This window comes from Carcharodon carcharias, chromosome 5 (assembly GCF_017639515.1).
Source record: "Carcharodon carcharias isolate sCarCar2 chromosome 5, sCarCar2.pri, whole genome shotgun sequence".
NCBI classification, from domain to species: Eukaryota; Metazoa; Chordata; class Chondrichthyes; order Lamniformes; family Lamnidae; genus Carcharodon; species Carcharodon carcharias.
This window is the reverse complement of record NC_054471.1, coordinates 110182415-110206082: the sequence shown is the minus strand read 5'-3', so window position 1 is coordinate 110206082 and position 23668 is coordinate 110182415. Positions and strand designations below refer to the sequence as shown.

The 23668-nt window shown below is 43.3% G+C and overlaps 1 protein-coding gene across 3 annotated transcripts in view; it reads right to left on the bottom strand.

The window, feature by feature from the left end:
• Nucleotides 1-23668, bottom strand: part of lyst (lysosomal trafficking regulator) — a 364467-nt gene that overhangs the window by 9357 nt on the left and 331442 nt on the right. For all 3 annotated transcript variants that reach the window (XM_041187582.1, XM_041187584.1, XM_041187583.1), the window contains 7 exons: nucleotides 22564-22794; nucleotides 21836-22025; nucleotides 21352-21488; nucleotides 19851-19949; nucleotides 15261-15400; nucleotides 11522-11619; nucleotides 10837-10993 (listed from right to left, as the gene is read on the bottom strand). In XM_041187582.1, the coding sequence (XP_041043516.1) occupies nucleotides 10837-10993; nucleotides 11522-11619; nucleotides 15261-15400; nucleotides 19851-19949; nucleotides 21352-21488; nucleotides 21836-22025; nucleotides 22564-22794 (1052 nt within the window). The remainder of the gene's footprint in view (nucleotides 1-10836; nucleotides 10994-11521; nucleotides 11620-15260; nucleotides 15401-19850; nucleotides 19950-21351; nucleotides 21489-21835; nucleotides 22026-22563; nucleotides 22795-23668) is intronic.

Genomic DNA, 23668 nt, shown 5'->3' with positions numbered 1-23668 from the left:
AAGGCTCATCATTATGTGAAGTTCACACTCAATGAAGCTAGCCAGGCTGCTGGATTTCTGAGGTTTGCAGCTATCTCAGGCTTCCCTAGACTGCAGGGTGAAATCAATTGTACAGAGGCTTTGAGAGCTCCATGGCAACAGCCCCTGATGTTCACTAACAGGAAAGGGTTCCACTCCTTGAACATTCAACTGGTGTGATCATCAGAAGCACATATGCACATTTGTGCCAGGTACCCTGGGACTTGTCATGACACAAACATCCTGAGTCACTCTCAGGTGCCTCACATATTTGAAGGGCCTGAGTGATTAGAGGGCTGCCTGCTTTGGATAAGGGGTATCTGCTCAAACGATGGCTCATGACACCTGTGAATTGTCCTCAGGGTGCCTCGGAGGAGAGATACAACGCGGCGCATAGCTCTGCACGATGCATCGGCATCCTGAAGATGCGCTTTGATGTTTGGACTGCTCAGTCGGGGCTCTGCAGTACTCTCTACAGAGGGTGTCCTGCATAATTGTGGTCTGTTGCACCCTTCACAACTTGGTGCTTCAAAGGGAGACATGGAGGAGGCTGAGAGCTCTCAGGCAATGAAGAGCAGGGACCTGAAGAGGGAAATGAGGATCAGCTTTTATGTGTGGATGCCATTGAAGAAGCACGGCATGAAACATGTGCCTGTACCACACTGAAAGCAACAAGATTCCAGGTGGAGTAAGGTGCAGGCAATGGGACATGGCCACATTCCTTCTTGCCCTTAGTGCTATGTCAGTTCACTGAAATGCCTTTACAACCAGTAACATCAAGAGCAAGTTCAGCATTCGAACTTCCACCTTCAGCTCTCATGATTCACCGGGTCTTAATCTTTGGAAAGGCCAGTAGTAAACCCTGTATCCGTGCACTCTGGGAAGTGAAAGTTGGCACTACAGCCCAAAAACTCCGTCAAAGGACTTGATGCAGTCGTCGCCACCTTAATGAGAAAGTTTAGCAGACAGTGAACCCCACATGGTTGGAGGGACCATCATGGCTGCAGCTCTTGTGCTTTGGCATTAATAATGAAGACAGCCATCTCATTTTGAGAAGCAATTATAGCTAACCCTCCAAGGCTATTCAGGGTGCCTAACTCCATGTTGTCTTGAAAGGAGTAGATGTTATTAACACAATTTGCAAACACTTCTAGTCAAGAGTTTGACACATCTCCCTGATATAACACAAGGGCCAAGTAACTATCATGATTCAGCTAAACATCACATGAACGTGAGGCTCACAAAGGGAGGCAATTACTGAGTGAGTGCATGGTTCACCCTGACAAAAAAAGAGGGCACGTATGTGCATATGGTTTCAAATGACAAGACCTTTCCCATGAACAGCAAATGTATTTACAAAGGTGCATTATATATACAGTGAGTGAACACCCATGATCTAAAAGTGATATTGAAGTTTCTTAATCTTTCTAACCCAACTGCTACTTCTTAGTGCATCCCCAACATCCATGGCAGAGGTGCAGGCAGCCTGCTGACTGTTACGCCCCATGGTCTTTGATGACTTAAGCAGGCTTCACCTGGAGGGCCAAGACCTGGAGGCCCCCAGCCTGCTTTGGGTCCTGCTGTGGGGCAGGTACACCCTTCTCGGCCTGTACAGCTAAGAGACGATGGGGTCACAGGCAGAGGGGATTGGGATTGGCTGGACACTCGGAGAGTCACCTTGGTGGATGGCCCCAGGGTCTCCAGCTGCTGGCCCTCCTCCTTATGAGTGCCCAAGGGCCCCTGCCTGACTCCGAGGACAAGGGTCTTCTGGAGGGAAGTCAATGTGCCCCGCCCCACCCTTCTCTGGAACTGAGATGACTGACCTCTGCTTTGCTGCAGCAACTCTCCAGGGCTCCTCAGGCAGCACTGACTGCTACCATCTAGAAGGACAAGGGCAGCAGACACACGGGAACACCACCACCCCTCCAAGCCACACACTATTCTGACTTAGAAATATGTTGCTGCTCCTTCACTATCGCTAGGTCAAAATCCTGGAACTCCCTCCCTAACAGCAGTGTAGGTCTACATGCACCGCATGGAGCGCAGTGGTTTAAGGAGGCCGCTCACCACCACCTTTTCAAGGGCAATTAGGGATGGGCAATAAATGTTGACCTAGCCAGCGACACCCACATCCCATGAAAAATTTTTTAAAAAATCTATCTTCTCTCTTATAAAGGCACCAGCTGGCCCAGACAAGAGCTTCAGACCAACCATAAGCCCCAGGTAATCACAGGGGAGGATGCATCAAACGAAGAACCGTAAATGCATCCACCCGCACTCTCCACCAGCTCAGAGACACAGAACCATCTTCCTTTGCGCTAAATAAGCCTCAGGTAATCACAAGGGGAGGATGCATCAAATGGAGAACTGTCACTGCATTCACCTGCAGCCTCCACTAGCTCAGAGACAACAATCTTCTTCCTTTGCGCTAGGTATGACTCCAACCAACAAAGAGTTTTCCCCCTAACTCCCAATGACTTTTTTTTGCTAGAGCTCCTTGTTGCCACACTTGGTCAAATGCTGCCTTGATGTTAAGGGCAGTCACTCTCACCTCACCTCCTTTATCCATGTTTCAACCAAACCTATAATGGGGTCAGGAGCTGAGTGATTCTGGCAGAACCCAAACTAAGTATCAGTGAGCAGGTTATTGCTAAGCAAGTGCTGCTTGATAAAATAAAGAGTAAAAGATTGGCTAGGTAGTTAACAGTGAGGTTCAGTGTCTTCGGCCACAGGAAGATACAAACGGGATGGTCAAATGGGCAGATAAGAGACAGATAGAATTTAACCCTAAAAAGTGTGATACACTTTGGAAGGAGTAATTTTACAAGGAAGTATCCAATGAACGGCATGACACTAGGAAGTTCTGAGGAACAAAGGGACCTTGGCATGTGAGTCCATAGATCTCTGAAGGCGGAGGGGCATGTTAGTGGGGTGGTGAAAAATGCATTTGGGACACTAGCCTTTATCAATCGAGGCATAGATTACAAAAGTAGGGAGGTCATGTTGGAGTTGAATAGAATCTTGGTGAGGCCACAGCTGGAGTACTGTGTACAGTTCTGGTCACCACATTATAGGAAGGGTGTGATTGCACTGGAGGGGATGCAGAGGAAATTAACAGGATGGAATGAAATATTTACGTTATGAAGAGAGGTTGGACAGACTTGGGTTGTTTTCGTTGGAGCACAGAAGACTGAGGGGTGACCTGATCGAGGTGTACAAGATTATGAGGGGCATGGACAGGGTGGATAGGGAGCAGCTGTTCCCCTTAGTTGAAGGGTCAGTCACAAGGGGACATAAGTTCAAGGTGAGGGGCAGGAGGTTTAGAGGGGATGTGAGGAAAAACTTTTTTACCCAGAGAATGGTGACGGTCTAGAATGCGCTGCCTGGGAGGGTGGTGGAGGCAGGTTGCCTCACATCCTTTAAAAAGTACCTGAATGAGCACTTGGCACGTCATAACATTCAAGGCTATGGGCCAAGTGCTGATAAACGGGATTAGGTAGGTAGGTCAGGTGTTTCGCACGTGTCGGTGCAGACTCGATGGGCCGAAGGGCCTCTTCTGCACTGTGAGATTCTGTGAATACTAAACAGGGTACAGAAATGGAGGGACCTGGGCATATATGTGCATATATCATTGAAGGTGGCAGGGCAGATTGAAAACTTGGTTACAAAACTGTATGGGATCTTGGGCTTCATAAATAGGGGCATGTACAAAAGTAAGCAAGTTACAAAAAATCTGTATTAAATACAAGTTCAGTGTCAGCTGAAGTACTACATCCAGTTCTGGCATTACACTTCAGAAAGGATTTGAAGGCATGAGAGAGGGTGCAGAAAAGATTCACAAGAATGGTTCCAGGGATGTGTAACTGAGGAACTTCAGTTACGTAGATGGATTGGAAGAAGTTTGGGTTGTTCTCCTTGGAGAAGAGCAGGTTGAGTGAGAGAAGATTTGATGGAAATCTTCAGAACCATGAGTTATCTGGGCAGAGTAGATGGGGAGAAAATGTTCCCATTAGCAGAAGGATCAAAAGGCCACCAACTTAAGTTGACTTGACAAAAAGCAATGGTAACTTGAGGAAAAGCTTTTTTTTTTACGAGCAAGTGGTTAGGATCTGGAATGCACTGTCTGTGAGTGTGGTGGAGGCAGATTCAATCAGGGCTTTCAAAAGAGATTGAATGATAATCTGAACAGGAAAGCTTTTCAGGACTCAGGGAAAAGGCAGGGGAGTGGCTCTCGGTGAATTGCTCTTGCAAAGAGCTGGCACAGACACAACGGGCCATATAGACTCTTTCTGTGCTGTAACCATTCTATGGTTTTAATAAAGGCAAGTATCCCCTATGCTGCCTACACCACCTGTTCAAGTACACTTTTCAGTACAGTAAATTCTCACTTAAAGTTGGGGTTGCATTCCTGAAAATCGTGACTTTAAGTGAAACAAATTAAAGGGAATCACAGGTTCCCAAATGAATCAATGTTAAATCCAGAGTTAGGTTCCTTCAGACATTTCCTGCCCGAAAAAAAAGTACAAGTTGAAATACTGTACCATGCATTTGCAGTACTGTGCATTCCTAGCTGAAATAACTCATTAACCCTTCTTGTTGCTCCCTCATATTTATTCAATCATGTTAATCAGACATGACCTTCTTTTGACAAATTTATGTTGAATTTGATTAACATGTCTTCCTAATTGAAGATTTATCCTGTCCTTCAAAATTTTTTTCCAATAATTTTCCTACCACTGAGGTTAGGTTAACTGGCTTGTAATTACTCTGACTATCCATTTCTTCCTTTTTAAACAATGGTGTAACATTTGATGTCCCCCAGTCCTCTGGCACCATGCCTATAACAGAGGGGATTAGAAAATGATGGTCAGAACTGCTGCTATTTCCTCTCTTCCTTCCTTTAACAGCATAGAATACATTTTGTCTGGGCCAAGGGATTTATCCATTTTCAATTTCCCATTTATCCATTTCCCCTTAATACTTCCTCTATCAATATGTGAATTTTATCTAATATTTCACACTACTCCTCCCTGATTGCAATGTCTGTATTGTCCCTCTCTTTCTAAGAGAAGTGTTCATATGAACTATAAACTGTATGGTTTTCCGGTGATAATCCTCAGGATGTTGATCATAGGGAATTAGATGATGGTAATGTCGTTGGACATGGTCATTGCATGACGCAAATGGTACTTGTCACTTATCAGCTCAAATCTGGATGTTGTGACCACAGGAACTTGCTCAAGCCTCACCCACCTCACTCTGGAATTCTGTCCACAGTTGGACCACCAATACTTCAGCATCACAAATAGCAGTTCTATACACAGTTCTCCTCTGTACTGGAACAATTAGTCATTCCAACACCACCACAGCTGTGCAGGCCACCATTTATTACCCATCCTTAAATGCCCTTTTTCAGAAGGCATTTAAGTGCCAACCACATTGCTGTGGATCTGGAGTCACATGTAGGCCAGGTCAAGTAACGGACATTAGTGAACCAGATGGGTTTTTATGACTATCGTTTCATGGACATCATTAGACTTTTACTTTAATCTGCTGTGGTGGGATTTGAACCTGGGTCCCCAGAGCATTACCCTGGGTCTCCGGATTACCAGTCAACGCCACCTCTTCCCCTTCCTCACTAGGTTTTACACTCTGCCAACCAACTGTGCATTATGCATTCAGGCCAAGATTTTTATGCACATTAGCCTAGTCAATGGAGATCAGTGGAGGATTGATTCATGGCAGCTCAGCCCCACGAGCTGCTGGTGCAAGAGAGCCTGTGCCGGGGATTTGCTCACCCCCATTTTTGGGAACTCAGGGCTGTAAAATAATCTATAGCAGTACACTATGCACTGTATGAATAAGCCATGAATCTCAATTTTTAGGTGATATATTAATCAAACTCTTGCTTTCCACATGGGGAATCAAGACAAAATGTACTTTTCAGGTAAAACAAGAATAGAGGCTGGGGGATTACTTGACTAAAGCACGGAGATATAATTCAGGCCCCATTTAAAGACAATGAAAATAAGGGCAGCATGCTTAAGGACAAGCTAACTAAATACAAGGGGGAAAGGAATAGAAAGGAAAAGAGTTCAGAGCTAGAAAAAAACTGGCACAAGGACAGAGCGAGAGTTCCGGGGAGACTCAGGGCTGAAAGTGTCGTGAGGACAGAGCGAGAGTTCGAGGGAGACTCAGGGCTGAAAGCGGTACAAGGACAGAGTAAGAGTTTCAGGGAGGCTCGGGGCTTAAAGTGTCACGAGCGCAGAGCAAGAGTTCCGGGGAGACTCAGGGCTGAAAGTGTCGTGAGGACAGAGCGAGAGTTCCAGGGAGACTCAGGGCTGAAAGTGGTACAAGGACAGAGTGAGAGTTCCAGGGAGACTCGGGGTTTGAAGTGTCGTGAGGACAGAGTGAGAGTTCCAAGGAGACCCGGAGCTGAGCGTGGTACGAGGACAGAATGAGAGCTCCAGTAAGACCCAGGACTAAGAGTAGCACGAGGACAAAGCGAGAGTTCCAGGGAGACCCAGGGCTGAGTGGTACAAGAACAGAGCGAGAGTTCCAGGGAGATTTGGGGCTGAAAGCAGCGGGAGGACAGAGCAAGAGTCAGGAAGACCCAGGGCTGGGAGGTAACTGCAGCTGCTAAAATTCGAAAATAGAAATCAAGGTGTGACATCACAGGAAAGGTGTAAGCTGATTGGCTGGTGAGTACTGCTGCTCAGGCACTGAGTCTTAACAACTGGAAAATTAAAAACAATAAATATGTCAAGTATTAATAATAAACAACAAGTATGTAGCTGGTGAGTATAGTCTTATCTTTTATTTTTAAGGTTTATTATAACTAGTAAAATGTGTTAAGCATCGGTATTTATCAGTACTAGTAAGGTCTATTTGTGTCGGTAAGGTTTTTATTTTAGCAGCAGCAAGGGTAACTAATAAATAAAGAAATGGCAGGGTTACTCCAACCTACAGCGTGTCCATCCTGTGCAATATGGGAACTCCAGCATTCTTTCCAAATCCTGGATAACCAGGTGCAGGAGGTGTCATCCATTGCAGCAGCTTGAGCTCCAGGTTTCAGAACGTGAGCAGCAGCTGGCAACATTGCAGAGAGTCTGTGAAGCTGAGAGCTATGTGGATAGCACATTTGTGCATGAGGTCACCCCAAATCTTAAGAGTATGAATGGACAGAGGGAGGTAACCACCAGACAGTCAAAAAAGAACAGGAAGGTTGTGCAGGAATCCCTGGGCACATTCCACTCTCCAACTAGCATTCAGTTCTGAATGTGTAGCTGGAAAGATGGTGCAGGAGGAAGGGCTTTAGATTCTTGGGACATTGGGACTGGCTCTGGGGGAGATGGGACCTCTACGGGCTGGAGGATTTGCACCTGAACAGAATCGGGACTGAGTTCCTTGCGGGGTGTTTTGCTGGTGCTGCTGGGGAGGTTTTAAACTCTTGACGGAGGTGTGGAAAAAAGGAGATAATATCAGAGAGGAATTACCAAGGTGCATAGAATATTGAGAAAGATAGATAGCACTAGAGTAGGGAATGGTAAGTTAATAGATGGGGTCAGAGAAAAAACAGAAAGTAATAGAGTCTAAATCAGGGTTACTGTGCATGTATGTGAGTGCATGGAGTGTGGTAAATAAGATCGATAAATTACAGGCACAGATTGGGAATATGGTGTTGTGGCTATAACTGGCTCAAATATTTCTGGATATAAAGTGTTCATGAAATATAGGAAAGGAAGTAAAGGAGGAGGGGTGACAGTAATGATTAAGGAGAGCATTGCCGTGCTGGAGAAAGAGGATGACTCAAAGGGGTCAAGGACAGAATCTATTTGGCTAGAGCTAAGCAACAAAAAAGACACTATTACATTGCTTGGCATAGTCTACAGGCCACCAACTAGTGGGAAGCATGTAGAGGAAAAAATTTACAAGGAAATTACAGAGGTGAAAAAATTATAGAGTAGTTATAACAGGGTACTTTAATTATTCAAATATAGACTAGGATAGTATTAATGTAAAGGGCAGAGAGGGTCAAGAGTTCCTAGAATGTGTTCAGGAAAATTTCCTTCAGCAGTATGTTTCCAGTCCCAATAAGGAAGGTTCTTGGAACTGAGGTGGGCCAAGTAGATCAAGTGTCAGTCAGAGAACATTTAGGGGACAGTGATCATTGTATCAGAAGGTTCAGGCTGACTATGGAAAAAGGCAAAGAACAGTCCAGAGTAGAGAAATTAACTGGAGGAGGAAAGCCAACTGCAATGGGATCAGAACGGATCTGGGCTGAATAAATTGGAGTCAAAGGTTGGAAGGAAAAACGGTAGCTGATCAATGGGCTATCTTCAAAGAAAAGTTAACTCAAGCACAATCAAGGTATATCACCTAAGGGAAAGGTAGGGCAAACAAATCCAGAGCTCCCTGGATGACAAATGAGAAAGAAGTTAAGATAAAGAAGAAAATGTTTGCTTCTGACAGGTGTCAGAAACTACAATTGAGAACCAGGTTGAATATAGAAAGTTCAGAGGAGAGGTGAAGAAACAAATAAGGGAAGCAAGAGGGAGTATGAAGAGAGACTGGCAGCCACCATAAAAAGGAATCCCAAAGTCTTCTTTAGATATTTAATAGTAAAAAGGTGATATAAGGAGGAGCAGGGATGATGAGGGACCAAAAAGGGAATTTACACACGGAGGCAGGGGACATAGCTGAGGTATTAAATGAATACTTTGCATCTGTCTTTACCAAGGAAGAAGATGCTACCCAGGCCATTGTGAAAGAGGAGATAATTCAGATACTAGAAGAGTTTAAAATTGAAAAAACAAAGGTATTGGACAGGATATATGCACTTAAAGTTGATAAGGCACTGGGACCAGATGAGATGCAACCAAGGGTATTGCAAGAAGTGAAAGTGGAAATTGCAGAGGCACTGGGCATAGTTTTTCAGTCTTCCTTAGACTCAGGGATGTTGCTAGGGGACTGAAGAATTGCAAACATTATACCCTTGTTCAAAAAAGGGTGTAAGGATAAGCCCAGCAACTATAGGCCAGTCAGTTTAACTTCACAAATCGAGATAAAGTTAATCGCCACATGGAAAATGTAGCTTAATTAGGGAAAGCTAGCAAGGATTTCTTAAAGGAAAATCATGTTTAACTAATTGCTGGAATTTTTTGAAGAGGTAATAGAGAGGGTTAATGAGGGCAATGCTGTTGATGTGGTGTACGTGGTGCTTCCAAAAGGCATTTGATACAGTGTCGCACAACACACTTGAGTAAAGCTATAGCTTATGGAATAAAAGAGGCAGTGGCAACGTGTTTACGGAATTGGCCGAGTGGCAGGAAACAGATAGTAGTGGTCAATGGATGTTTTTTGGGTTGGTGGAAGGTTTATAGTGGAGTTCTCCAGGGGTCAGTGTTGGGATCCTTGCTTTTCCTGATATATATGAATGATCTAGACCTTGGTGTACAGGGCACAAATTCAACGTTTGAGGATGATACAAAACTCGGAAGCATTGTGAACTGTGAGGAGGACAGTGTAGAACTTCAAAAGGATACAGGCAAGTTAGTAGACTGGGTGGAACAGGTAGAAGACGAAGTTCAATGCAGAGAAAAGTGAATTGATTAAATTTTGTAGAAAGGACACAGAGAGACAGTATAAAATTGGGGGTACAATTCTAAAGGGGGTGCAGGAGCAGAGGGATCTGGATGTATGTGTGCATAAAACATTGAAGGTGGCAGGACAGGTTGAGACAGTGGTAAATAAAGCATACAGTATCCTGGGTTTTATTAATAGGGGCATAGAGTACATGAGCAAGGAGGTTATGTTGTACTTGTATAAATCACTAGTTCGGCCTAAGCTGGAATACTACATCCAGTTCTGGGCGCTGCACTTTAGGAAGGATGTGAAGGCATTAGATAGAATGCAGAAAAGATTCACAAAAATGAAGTTCCTCATCCCAGGAACCAGTTTTCGTAAGAGAAAAGAAGGCCAAGAGGAGATTTGATAGAGGCATTCAAAATCATGAGGGGTCTGGACAGAGCAGATAAGGAGAAAATGTTCCCACTCGTGAAAGGATTGAAAACAAGGCAGCACAGATTTAAAGTAATTAGTAAAAGAAGCAACAGTGATATGAAGGAAAACCTTTTCACGAGGCGAGTGGTTAGGATCTGGAATGCTCTGCCTGAGAGTGTAGGCAAGTTCAACTGGAGCATTCAAAAGAGAATTAGACTAATCTTAAAAAGAAGAATGTTCAGGGTTACGGGGAGAAAATAGGAGAATAGAACTAGGTGAGTTGCTCATTCAGAGGGCTGATGCAGACACGATAGGCCAAATGGCCTCCTTCTGCACCATACCAATTCTGTGATTCTTTGAATAGAAGTTAGGCTGATAGGGTTAGATGAGGCGGGGTGGGAGGAGGCTTGTGTGGACTGACGCAGATCATTTGGGTCAAATGGCCAATTTCTATGCTGTATTTTCCACATAATTATAATTTCCTACATCCACATTTATAATGGAAGCTGGCAATGCAAACTCGTCACATTGTAATTACACCCTCAGTTTCACCACTGATGGCTACATGTAATTACAGTGCAACATAGGCAATTTACATTACAAATGTGAACATAGGAATTTAGAATGGAAATAGTTGACAGTAAGAGACTATATTATTGATATATTACATAAATGCGCTAGAGTATTCACCTAGATGGAATAAGTTGTGTTTATTAATCTAATGTTTTGTGTCCAACCCTAGGCATTCTATTTCCAGGTAGAAATTGATGTACATATACGACAACTGTAGCTCTATTAGAGAAGCATATTACTGACCTTACTACACCATTTTCTAGTCCTCCAGCAATGACATTGACAGATACACCTTCAGGTTGATTGGAAAAAGCTACAGAGCAGATTATTTCTCGACAATGCACATGGCCACTGAGATCTCCATTTACAGTCCACAGTCTTAGGTCACTGCCACCACCAACTGAAAATAAAGTGCACAATGAGAGTAGTTTTTCAGGGTAATCCATGTTACAGAGAACAAACTGCTATGTTTGCTGGTACTACAAAATTTACAAAAGCTAAAGTGACCGTTGGGAGAAAACAAAGTGCCTCAACAGTAAGTCAAATTGATGATTCTTTCTTTGATTTTATTCTCTACTTTTATTATTTCATTTTTATTCAAGGTTTCTTCTTTTTACAGCCAGTTTCAGAGTACGTCACTCCTGAACTATCCCAACAATGAGTCTTAGTCACATCATCATTATAACATTTCCAATTTTTGAAAAACAGTCATTCCAATGGCATGAGCTTTGCGAGTCACTGGAGAAAAGGGGTAGAGGGGAAGGGATCAGAGAGGAGAATCGAACCTGGATGATTTCCAGAACATTTCGGTAACTGGCTAAAATGGATCACTGGTAGTGTGGGAACAGGCCACATGACATTCCTCTCTGTTTAAAAAAAAGCAAAGTAGCCATAACCTGACTAACAGGGAAGGATCTGTTCTGCTTACCTGAATCACAAACAGTCGCACTATCACCAGTTGTCTCACTTGTAGAAACTGCTGTCACTGGACTTTTATGTCCTGTTAAACTCTGAACATAGCACAACCTGCAGGAAAAAGAAAACACAGACAAGAGCTCTCAACAGCTGTAAATAACTAAAACACAACTCACTGTGTTCAAATAAAGTTATAAAAATAGACATTTGAAAGTTTTGCAATAGAACCGTGGTGAAGAATCCCTACATGTCACACAGGAGATTGGGGTTCCATTCCCTGATAGGGAGAGCATGTTATAAAGTACTGTGTAAAGGGCTGGTCACTGCATTACAAAGATGTGATCGCATGAGCAAGGGTACAGAGATTTACAAGGATGTTGCCAGGAATGGAGAATTTTAGTTATGAGGAAATACTGGATAGGCTGGGGTGCTTTTTTTTCAAACAGAAGAGGTTGAGTGGAGATTTAATTAAGGTGTGTAAATTTATAAGGGACATAGACAGGAAGGATCTATTTCCCATAGCAGAGAGGTCAATAACCAGGAGTATACATTTAAAATAATTGGGAGAAGGATTACAAGAGAGATGAGAATTTTTTTTCACCCAGAGGGTGATGAGGATCTGGGGCTCACTGTCTGAAAGGCAGCAGAGGCAGAAACCCTCAACGTATTTAAAAATATGCACTGCACTTGAAGTGCTGCGACCTACAGGGCTACAGACCAAGAACTGGAAAGTGGGATTAGGCTGACTAGATATTTTGCAGCTGGCACAGCCAAAAAGGGCAGAATGTACTCCTCTTGTCCTGTACATTTTCCGTGTTTCTATATATACAAGATATTTGAGAACGCAAAATGTAAACCGTTGATGGATGTCAACAGAATAGTTCCAAATTGAGAAAATATTTTATCTTATATTAAAAAAATAGTAAATGGTGACAATGCATCAAAGCAACTGTAAATGGCGCTTTGCCCATAACATTACCTGACAGGACCTCCAAGACAAAAATTAGGAGTCTGCCTTTGAAAACACACAGTAAACAACTGCCTACACACATGTAAAATTACACAAACTCAAATAACATCTGCAGAATGTTCAACTCACGAAAAGTCATTCAAAAGCCAGTTAAGGAGTAAGCTCAAAAGCATTTGTGATCAGCCATGATGGAATGTGCCTTCAAACTTATTTTGTGTTGAAACCAGCAAAATAATCTCCCGAGGCAACCAAGTCACTTGAAGGAATCCATGCTCCACTGAGGTAAAGTACAGAACCGAGACTGTCACCCTCCCCCATACTTGCTGCTGATACAATATCCATGCGTCACAATTCACAATTTGGCCCAGATTCCCATTCCCACCAACTCACAGTGAAAGAAAAATAAGATCAAGATAAGATTCCACTGTGGGTGTGGTGATAAGTACGCACACATAAGGGCCCCAACTACCAAGGCAAACTCATTAACTGTTCGATTTCACAGAATGAAAAATATTAACAGCGGAAACCCTCTCTTGCCACAGATCCAATAAAACCTTGTCCCTGCACCCCCAACCCCTTACTCTGGCCATCCCCCACCATCTCCTCCCTCTGCTTAACCAATATTCTCAACATCCTCAGCTGAGGCAATATTTGCACACCAAATCCTCTTCCAACACTGAGGTGAGGTAAGAGTGACTGCCCTTGACATTAAGGCCACATTTGACCGAGTGTGGCATCAAGGAGCTCTAGCAAAACTGGAGTCAATGGGTATCAGGGGGAAAACTCTCCACTGGTTGGAGTCATACGTAGCACAAAGGAAGATGGTTGTGGTTGTTGGAGGTCAGTCATCTCAGCTTCAGAACTGCAGGAGTTCCTCAGGGTAGTGTCCTCAGCCCAACAATCTTCAGCTGCTTCATCAATGACCTTCCTTCCATCATAAGGTCAGAAGTGGGGATGTTTGCTGATGATTGCACAATGTCCAGCACCATTCGCGACTCCTCGGATACTGAAGCAGTCCATGTCCAAATGCAGCAACACCTGGACAATATCCAGGCTTGGGCTGACAAGTAGCAAGTAATATTTGCACCACACAAGTGCCAGGCAATGAACATCTCCGACAAGAGAGAATCCAACCATCGCCCCCTGATGTTCAATGGCATTACTATCACTGAATTCCCCACTATCAACATCCTCGAGGTTACCATTGACCAGAAACTGAATTGGATTAGCCACATGAATATTGTGGCTACACGAGCAGGTCAGAGGCAAGGAATCCTGTGATGAGTAACTCATCTCCTGACTCCCCAAAGCCTGTCCACCACCTACAAGGCACAAATCAGGAGTATGATGGAATACTCCTCACTTGCCTGGATGAGTGCAGCTCCCACAACACTCAAGAAGTTGACATTGTCCATGACAAAGCAGCCCACTTGATTGGCACCACATCCACAAACATTCACTCCCTCCATCACCGGCACACAGATGCACTGCAGGAATTGACCAAGGCTCCTTTGACAGCACCTTCCAAACCCATGACTACTACCATCTAGAAGGACAAGGGCAACAGATAAATGGGAATACCACCACCTGGAAGTTCCCCTCCAAGTCAGTCACCATTCTGACTTGGAAATATATCGTCGTTCCTTCACTGTTGCTGGGTCAAAATCCTGGAACTCGCTAACAGCACTGTGGGTATAGTTATACCACAAGGTTGCCGCAGTTCAAGAAGACAGCTCACCAACACTTTCTCAAGGGCAACTGGGAATGGGCAATAAATGCTGACCCAGCCAGCGAAGCCCACATCCCATGAATGAATAAAAAAAAGAGGCAAAAATCACCGGCCAGAATTTTCCCCTCCCCACCCTCCATTCTTCCTTCTCTCCACAGTTTTCCTTCCTTCTCTCTCTACTTTTCCTCTTCTAGTCATTACATCCTTTACCCCCTGGTTGTCAATCTCCCCTCCTTCTGGTATCTCTCCTCTTTTCTTCCCAAACTTCTCCCCTCACCATCTCCCTTCCTCCTCATCTCTCCCACCCCTCCATTAAAATTCTCTTCTTGTGCACCAGCACCTGTTCTTCACTTTCTCTCCATTTCTTAAAGATTCAGGTTGTCAACTCTGCAGCTTAGGAATTTAGGCACAAAACAGAAGAGTACCATATTCATTCGTGCATTGTGTCAAAGCTCTAATGCTTCAAAAATGCCAAATAAATATACATTTTATGTCTCCAAGTTCTTTGGTCTGGAGCTAAAGAAATGGTTTTCAACTTCTGATCTTGCTTCTGCTGCTTCTATTTCAATAGCATGGACTTGCTTTGGTAGTCAGCCACTCCCACTTTATACAGGACGTCTAGACAGATGGGGTGGAATATTAATGACTTGAGGCAAGCAGATAACATTTAGTGCTGAGCAAAGCATCATGTCTGACACCCCACAGCCTTGATCCAATCCTGTGTCAGGCCCCATTATATTCATCCCTCAGGATGCTCTCTCAGGTAACAATCCTTTTGGAAATTTAACTATCGACAATGTCTTTCTTCTTAACTATAATGTATGAAGGTAACTTGATTGGATGACGATGGTGATTTGGCAGCTCTTGCAGCCCAAGACCTTTATTTGTGCTGTTGAACAAAGACTGTGGGTACACATCACAGTTAATATAACAGAACCATGTGCCTCTGCAGAACATAAATTTATCTATTCCAATACTTCACTCATTGATATAGAAGTTTCTGCATTGAATGCCTAACCATTTGGTGGAGCAGTTTAAAGAATTTTTTTGTACCTGTTCAAATCCCATATAATGCAGGTCCCATCCTTGCTGACACTGATCAGAATGCTGTAAGGTTTGCAGACACACAGGCTGGTTACTTCTGCAGTGTGCCCATATAAGTGGACTTTTGCTTCAACTTCAATCTCTGAAGACTAAAGAATAGAAACAGTGTCAGTGTCCCATCCTAGACTCTTAACATGTACTTTCCCGCATTCTGTTAATCATTGCACAGCAAACACAGTGCACAGTTCAGTAAAGGAAGAAAGACTTGGATTTATCTTTCATATCACTTTTCATAGCCTCAGGACGTCCCAAAGTGCTTCATAGTCAATGAAGTAATTTTGAAGCGTGGTCATTGTTTGAATGTAGGAAATGCGCAGCCAATTTCCATACATCAAGTTCCCACAAACAACAGTGAGAGAAATGACTAGATGATCTAAGTGGTTTTGTCTGAGGAATATTGGCAAGGACACTGGGGAGAACTCCCCTGCTCTTTGAATAATACCATGGTATCTTATACATTGCCTCCAAGAGAGACTGTGGTCTAATGTCTCATCTGAAAGATGGCATCTGAGTGCAACATTCCCTTAGTACTGCATTGAGAGTGCCAGCTTAGATTATGTACTGAAGTGTCTGGAATGGGGCGTGAACTCTCAAACTTCTGACTCAATAATAACTTGTATTTATACCGTGTCTTTAAAGTAATAAAACATTCCAAAGTGCTTTACAGAAGCATTATAATGACAAAATACACTGTGCCGCATAAGGATATGTCAGGGCAGATGACCAAAAATTTGATCAAAGAGCTAAGTTTTAAGGAATATCTAAAAAGGAGAAAAGCAAGGTAGAGAGGCAGTGAGGTGTAGGGAGGGAAATCCAGGGCTCAGGGCCTAGGCAACTGAAGGCATGGTCACCAATGGTGGAGCAATTAAAATTGGGAATGCTCAAGAGGCCTGAATTAGAATTGCACAGTTATCTCAGGAGGGTTGTGGAGCTGGAAAAATTACAGAGATAGGGAGGGGTAGGCCATTGAGGGATTTGAAAACAAGGATGAGAATTTTGAAACAGATGTGTTGCTTAATCAGGAGCCAGTATAGATCACTGAGCACAGGGAGTGAACAGGATTTGGCGCAAGTTTGGGTGTGGGCAGCAGCGTTTTTGATGGCTTCTAGTTTAGAGGGCAGAACATGGGAGACTGGCCAGGATGTCACTGGAATAATCAGGTCCAGAGGTAACAAAGGCATGGTTGAGGGTTTCAGCAGCAGATGAGCCTAGGAGGGAGCAGAGTCAGGTGATGCTATGGGGGTGGAAATAGACGATCATAGTGTAGCAGCAGTTGAAAGTTCATCTCAGGGTCAAATATAACACCAAGATTGTGAACAGTCTGATTTGGTCTCAGACAGTTGCCAGGGATGGAGTCAGTGACTAGGGAGCAAAGTTTGTGGCGTGGACAAAAGACAATGGCTTTGGTCATCACACTAATCAATTTGATTAAATTTCTGCTTATCAAGTACTGCATGCTGGACAATTTAGAGATAGTGGAAGGGTCGAAACGATGATGGTGAGGTCAAGTTGCGTGTTGTCAGCATACAACGTGGAAACTGATGTGTTTTCGATGATACTGCAGTTGAGAAAAAGGAAAATGTTAAGATAGATCCTTGTGGGAGCAAGAAGAGAAGCTATTGCAGCTGATATTCTGCTTACAATTAGATAAACAAGAATCAAACCAGTGCAGTCCTACCCAGCTGAACGACAGTGCAGAGGTGTAGGAGGAGTATGGTGATCAGCCATGTCAAAGGATGCAGACAAGTCCAGAAAGACAAGGAAGAAGAGTTTACTTTTGTCACAGTCACATAGGATGTAAACGATGAGTTTGATAAGAGCTGTTTCAGTACTGTGCCAGGGTGGAAATCTGATTGGAGGGATTCAAACATGGAGTACCATGAAAGGTGGGCATGAATCTGAGAGGCAACAACACATTCAAGGAAGGTAGGTTAGAGATGGTGAGGAGGTTTGCAAAGACATAGGAGTCAAGGGGAGGGCAGAGGTGTTGACTTCAGATTTGGAGATGGGGACAGAATCTGACAAAAAAAAACTGGTAACAGTAGTCGGTAACATGGGACCCGGGAACCTCAGTTGGTGGTCAGTAATTTAGTGGGAATAGGGTTGAGAGAGCAGGAGGTGGGTCTAATGGTCAAGATGAACTCAGATGACTTGGGGGGGGAAGATAGGAGAGAAGCTAGAGAAAGATACAAGTTCAGGCCCAGAGCAGGAGACAGACTTAGAGGAAGTTTGGTTCAGTGAACTAGGGCAAGGGAGGTGAGTGGCAGAGGCAGCTGAATTGATGGTCTCAATCTTAATGACAAAGAAATACATGAGCTTTTCACACTTGTTGGATTGAGTGCAGAGGGGATCGGGGAAAGGGGTTTAAGAAGATTGCTTGCAGTAGAAAAAAGCTGGACCAGAGATGCTCACCTTTGCATCCCAAGATGACCCTGGAATAATGAGCAGCTTTTGCAGATAAGTGCAGGACCTGATAATACTTTAAGTGATCCAGCCAGATCTGACAGTAATGGCTTTGCAGGTTTTCAACCATATCCATTCCAGTCTGTGTCCTTTGGACTTAAAACAGTGCAGATGAGAGCTGTACCGGGAGAACAGGTGAGAAAGAGAGCGCAATGGTTTAGGGAGCTAATTGCATCAGGTAAGGGTGTGGCTGAGCAGATCAGTAGTTTCAGAAATTTTGTGATGAATGGAGGGCCAAAGGCTAGGCAAATGGGATTTTGAAAGGGTAGTTCCAAGTGAATTGGGGAGAGTTTTTCAGGGGCAGACACAGAAGGTGGAGGAAACAGGACATGGGTGGAACGCTATACAAGAAACAGTGATTGCCTCTTTTGTGGGAAAAGTAAGCCATCCTCGAGTCTGAAATATTCAAGCAAGCAAAGACTTTATTTGAGCATACTCAAGGGAGAAGATCTCGGTTCCCAAGGAACCTCTCAAAGATGCAGAGTTTACAGCACATATTTACAGTTCTTATCTTCCTGCTTTCACTATAATGTTTGGCGACAGTCAATAATCCTTAACCCATACTATTCCATCAGTGAACTGGATCATGAAGACCCAGCAGATGTTCCCATTATCTCAACCTTCAGCCTTGGGTCTGCTAGTTTCCATGGTGACTAAACTGTTTTGTCTAGCCTTCAGTTCCCCTCATCTCCTTCCTCTGTATAGCAATGAATAGTATGTTTACATAGGTTGTTAAGGCTGTTAGAGCTGGCTGCTGAGCCACCACCCCCAGCTACCCTTGGTCAAGTATCGCATCATGCCGAGAAAAGGAACTTCATAAATTAATAAAGCATTTTAATAGTAACCTTATTTCAGCCTCACCTGTGACTGATACTATTGGAACATGAAATGGGAAGGCCAAGCTAGTGGCTATGAATATGGGTTGGAGAGTTCACATGTAGGGAGAGGTTAAAGGAGGATAGGAGCAGAGGGAACTCAGAGCAGAAAGGAGATATGAATTTAGATGCAAGTTTAAATCGTCCAGTATGGGAAGTTGCATAGTGCAGAGGCTGAGGGTGGAAAGTAATTAAGATGGCTTGATGAGAAAATTGGATTGGTACTTGCGTGGGTGGTAAAGAACCAGATTTTAAGTGAGAGGTGAGAGGGGTGGAACAAGGTGAAATGCTCAAAGGAGGACAAAGTGCCAGAGGAGTAAAGAAGCAGACCAAGGTGAGACTTGGTGATACGAGCCACACAAATGCTTTTGACTGCCTGGGCAAGGAAAATAGCCTGGCGGGGAGGATTCAGTTAGGAGAATAGCGCCATCATCTCTCAGCCATGTTTCTGTCAAGGCCATGATGTTGGTGTAATTATACATCATAAGCTCATGGGATGCAAGGGCTTTGTTCACGAGTGAGTGGACATTCTAGAGGGAGATGGGAAGAAGGGCAGTGATAGCTGATATGCTGGCAGAGTCCACAGAGTCAACAGTAAGTGGAAAGTTGGGCAAGGAGGTGATTGTCAAGATCAATCCCCAGCTGGTGTGCTGGGTGGGAAGGTCAGGGATAGAGTAGGTTGGAGTAGTTAGGTGGCTGCTCGTAAAGAGGTAGTGATAAATACCCAGATGGATCCCTCAGAGATTGCCACGAGAGGAACAGAAGTCTTATCTAAGAGCGAGTCAAGCCTGGGACAGCAGCAAGATAGTAGGAAGGTCAAGGACTACTAAAGGGTTGGTAGGGATTTGGAAGAGCAGAGTATCAGAGGGGAGAAATGAAAGGAGGCATGACGACAGGAGAGATGAATCTTGGAGGGGTAAAGAGAAAAAGACTCAAATAAAAGTGATAGCAACTGAGCCACGGCTAACAGTATTCTGATTTTAACAAAATCCCAATGGAAAGTGAAAACCTTTAGGTCAAATTTTCAATCAATTGCAGTAACATTAGTTACCTGAAGTAGAACAGTGAGAGTTCTCTCTAATAATTAAAGACACATAATTGTGCTAAAACAATTAATAGTTTTAAAATTTCAATGCAAGACACAGTTGGCAGGCTGTATACATACACACATACAAACAAACAATGTGTTTCATACACATACCGTGCTGCTGGTAAATCTGTTCGAGTAGGCAGTAATCACTCCACACTTACTGCCAGTAAACAGCTGACAACTGTCAGGCACCCATGCACAACTCGTAACCTGAAAAGGAGTCATCGATTGGACAATTTACAACCAGATTCAACAAGAGACTAATCCTTAGCCATTGCTCTTAAAACATATTTTGATTATAAACTGTCAAAGAAATGAAAAATTTTGAATCAACACTGTGCATTTATCTTTGTTCAATACTTTTTCACATTATTAGACAGATTTATAATGACTACATGAAGGTCCACGTAAGCCTTGGGTGACAGACGGCATGCCGGTCAGGCAATGTGACAACACAGTAGTACGGTGAGATAATGTCTGGCATCACCAATGTGCACATGAAAGTTCAGAGAATTATGCAACGCAGATGGGGGGCATTTGGCTTATTGTTCTGTGTGGCTATCTGAAACTACCCATTTGATTCCAACTCTTACTCTTTCCCCATTATTTTCTTTTCTTTTCAAGCATATATCCAATTCCTGTTTGAAAGTTATTACTAAACCTGCTTCCATTACCCTTTCGCTACATAAAAAGACTTCTTACCTCCTCTTAATTATCTTAAACCTGTGTCCTCTGGTTACTGACCTTCCTGCCAATGGAAACAATTTCTACTTATTTACTCTAACAAAACACTTGATAATTTTGAAGTCCTCCTCTATAAATCCCCCTCTTAACCTTTACTACTACAAGGAGAGCAATCCCAGTGCCACTAGTTCCTCCACATAGTCCACAGTCGAATATTGCTGATAAGAGAGACATGTTACCGAAGCTTTTCGTTTTGCACTCTTCAGGACAAATGTAAGAATGTCAAATTTCAAACAGTTACAACAATTTATGCTACTGGAGAAAGGGGTGCTGATTGGCTGGCAAGTGGACTCTGACTGTCTGAGGAGTTGTCTTGGAGAAAACAACAGGGTACTATAGACTCCCCAAGATCCTGAGTCAATCAAAAATGGCACAAGGCTTGAACATACAATTGAAGTCCCTCATCCCTCCAAGGCCTTAACATCCTTCCTGAAGCATGGTGGCCAGAATTGCCCACAGTCTTCAGCTGAGGCCTAACCAATGATTTATTAAGGTTTAGATTAACTTCCCTGAGCTGTTCTCACAACGATAAATGATGTTGTTAAGACACATGGATTCTGAAGATGATAGTATGGGGGTAAGAAGAGAAGCCACTGCTGTAAATGCTCTGAGTGGACAGGTAAGAGGGGAACCAAGCATTTTATATTAGTTTAAAAACTATATTTCCTCTAAATAAGGAGTTTGCTTAAAAAATGGTTATATATCAATAAAGATAACCATTTCCTGTAAACGTAGTTTTTGGCTTAACTTTATTACAGTTGATGAAAAAGCAAAAATGAGAAAAGGAAAAGTTTGACGTTGTTAATTAAAAATAAGCCTGCAGAAACTAAGAAAATACAAGGTCTATTTTAAGGAGTAGACTACATACCTGGTGTAAGGGAGAGCATTGAATGAAGTTGATGGGGGGCTCACTTTGTTTGCTTTTCAGTCTTAGCATGTTATCAGCATAACCCCAACTCAAAATGGCAGACCACTGGATATCTGTACTGTGCATACTCCGAACACCTAAAATTAAGATGGAAACAAATATATCAGACCTGAGAAAGTACAACCATTAGGAAAAACTGAACAGACACAGGCTCTTTTCTCTAAAAAATAGAAGGTTGAGGGGGTGGCCTGATAAAGGTCTTTAATATGACAGAAAGGTTTGGTAGGGTAGATGCAAGGAAGATGTTTCCATGTGGTTAGGTGGAGGGTGGCTGGAGAGGCCAACACTAGGAGCCATAAATATGAGGGAGTCACTAATAAATCCAATAGGGAATTCAGAAGAAATTTCTTTACTCAGACTGAGTGGTTAGAATATGGAACTCGCTGCCATTTGGAGTAGCTGATGCTACGAATCCATTCCATACCTTGTTCTTTGCTGTATATCATCATGAGACAAAATTTCCTTGACAGACCACAGATGGCTCTGGTTGGCAATGCTAACAGCGATCCAAACTGTTCTCCATGGGGTTGACTGAAGCAAACCACAGGATCTGGTGCACTGGGGGAACCCACGTACTCACCCCACTTCAGCCCCTGAATCCAGGGCAGAGGACTCTGAGACACAGGCCACAACATGAGATTAAAAAAAGGGTCAATCGCTGCAGGTCCCTTTAAGCATTTTCATCCAAAAAGGAATAGAAAATGCATAGTTAACAATGCTACTAATTGACGATTAGCTAATTAAATTTTGATCGACTTTTAAATGAAGGAAATTTTTCAACTTGAAAAGCAAAAGATCTCTGCTAACATACCTATCAATAGTCCCGTGTTCATATTGAATAAAATTAAATGATTAGCACAAAAAAACCTAATAAAAAAGTAACTGAGATAGAGAAAAATTAGGAAAATGTATCAGGTGACTGCACTGAGAATTAAAAGACGTTTTGTGGAATTATCTTACTTTTACAGATCAGCTGCACTTTCTAATAAAAAACAGATAGTAATTACAAATACATACAACATATAAAATCAACAGGCAGGAAAAACCACCTGGCCATCGAGCCTATTCGATAAGAAATTCTGAAGAAAAATTAACTGCTTCTAAATTTGAAAACTGAAGCACATTTATAACAGAACAGATGGGGGTAAATACCGGGTAAATGACTTCCTTGGCGTGCTCTCTGCTCTCTCTGAAAGCAAACTGCACAAGGAGACCCATAGCTGCAGGCAGCTCCCCCTCCATTGAGAGTCTAGGTCCGTGCCTGCTTGGATGAGTAGCTGTGAAGAGCTGCCGAGGGGTCTGACCATAGGTCTTGATCATAGTTTCCAGGGCTCGTCTTTGCACTGGATCTTCAACAGCAGATACGTCCATGCCAAAGTATGTCTATCAGCAAAATATGAATTAAGATCATTGTAAAGTAAATTAACATATTTATTACCCTCTTTGTTGGTCTAAAAATACATTGGATCAATTTCCATGTCATTAAGAGGCATATGAAGTCATTTATTATATTCCTGACTGTGCCAATACTCAATCTATCCTATGTATTCCTGTCTGTATGATGCATCAGGAAGGCCATCTCCAGCCAGCTGCCCACCATTTAAGGAGAATCAGCGTTTATCCTAAGGCATGGCTGGTGCTAAGCATTCAGTTGTATTCAGGGTTGGCAGAGATCTCCATTCACTGTAATGGAAGGTGGCTGGAAATGAAAAGGTCATCAACCTGAAACAATAGGCTGAATTCTCCTGGTCCGAGGTTAGGAGGGGCATTGTGCAAAGTTGTAAAATAGGATGCCAGGTCCTCCACCTGACACATTTCCGCCTCTGGGTGATCTTGCCAGAGATGGAGTCGATGTAGCAATGGGTAGCCAATTAAGCCCACTATTGGGCTAATTGGGAGAATGGTGATTAAGCTGCTGGGATCTTGCTGATGGAGTATGGGTCCCCACTGAGGCCAGAGCTTGTCAATAAATTGAAGGTGAACTCCCGGCAGCCTGTTTGGGAACCATTAGCACTTCTTGTCACTCACACCAGCATAGGCCTGCTGCGATGTGAAGGCCACAGGTGTGGCAGCAAGCAATCCTGTGCAGTGGATCCCCAATCCACAATGATGCCCTGACAGCCAAGGCCATGCTTGTTTCTTTCATATTTTAATTTTTTAATATATTTTTCTCAATGCTGCAGAGATCCCCTCCAATTGACGGTCAGGTGGACATCATGGGCCGTATTTCTTCATCTGCCCATCATCCTTAATTGAG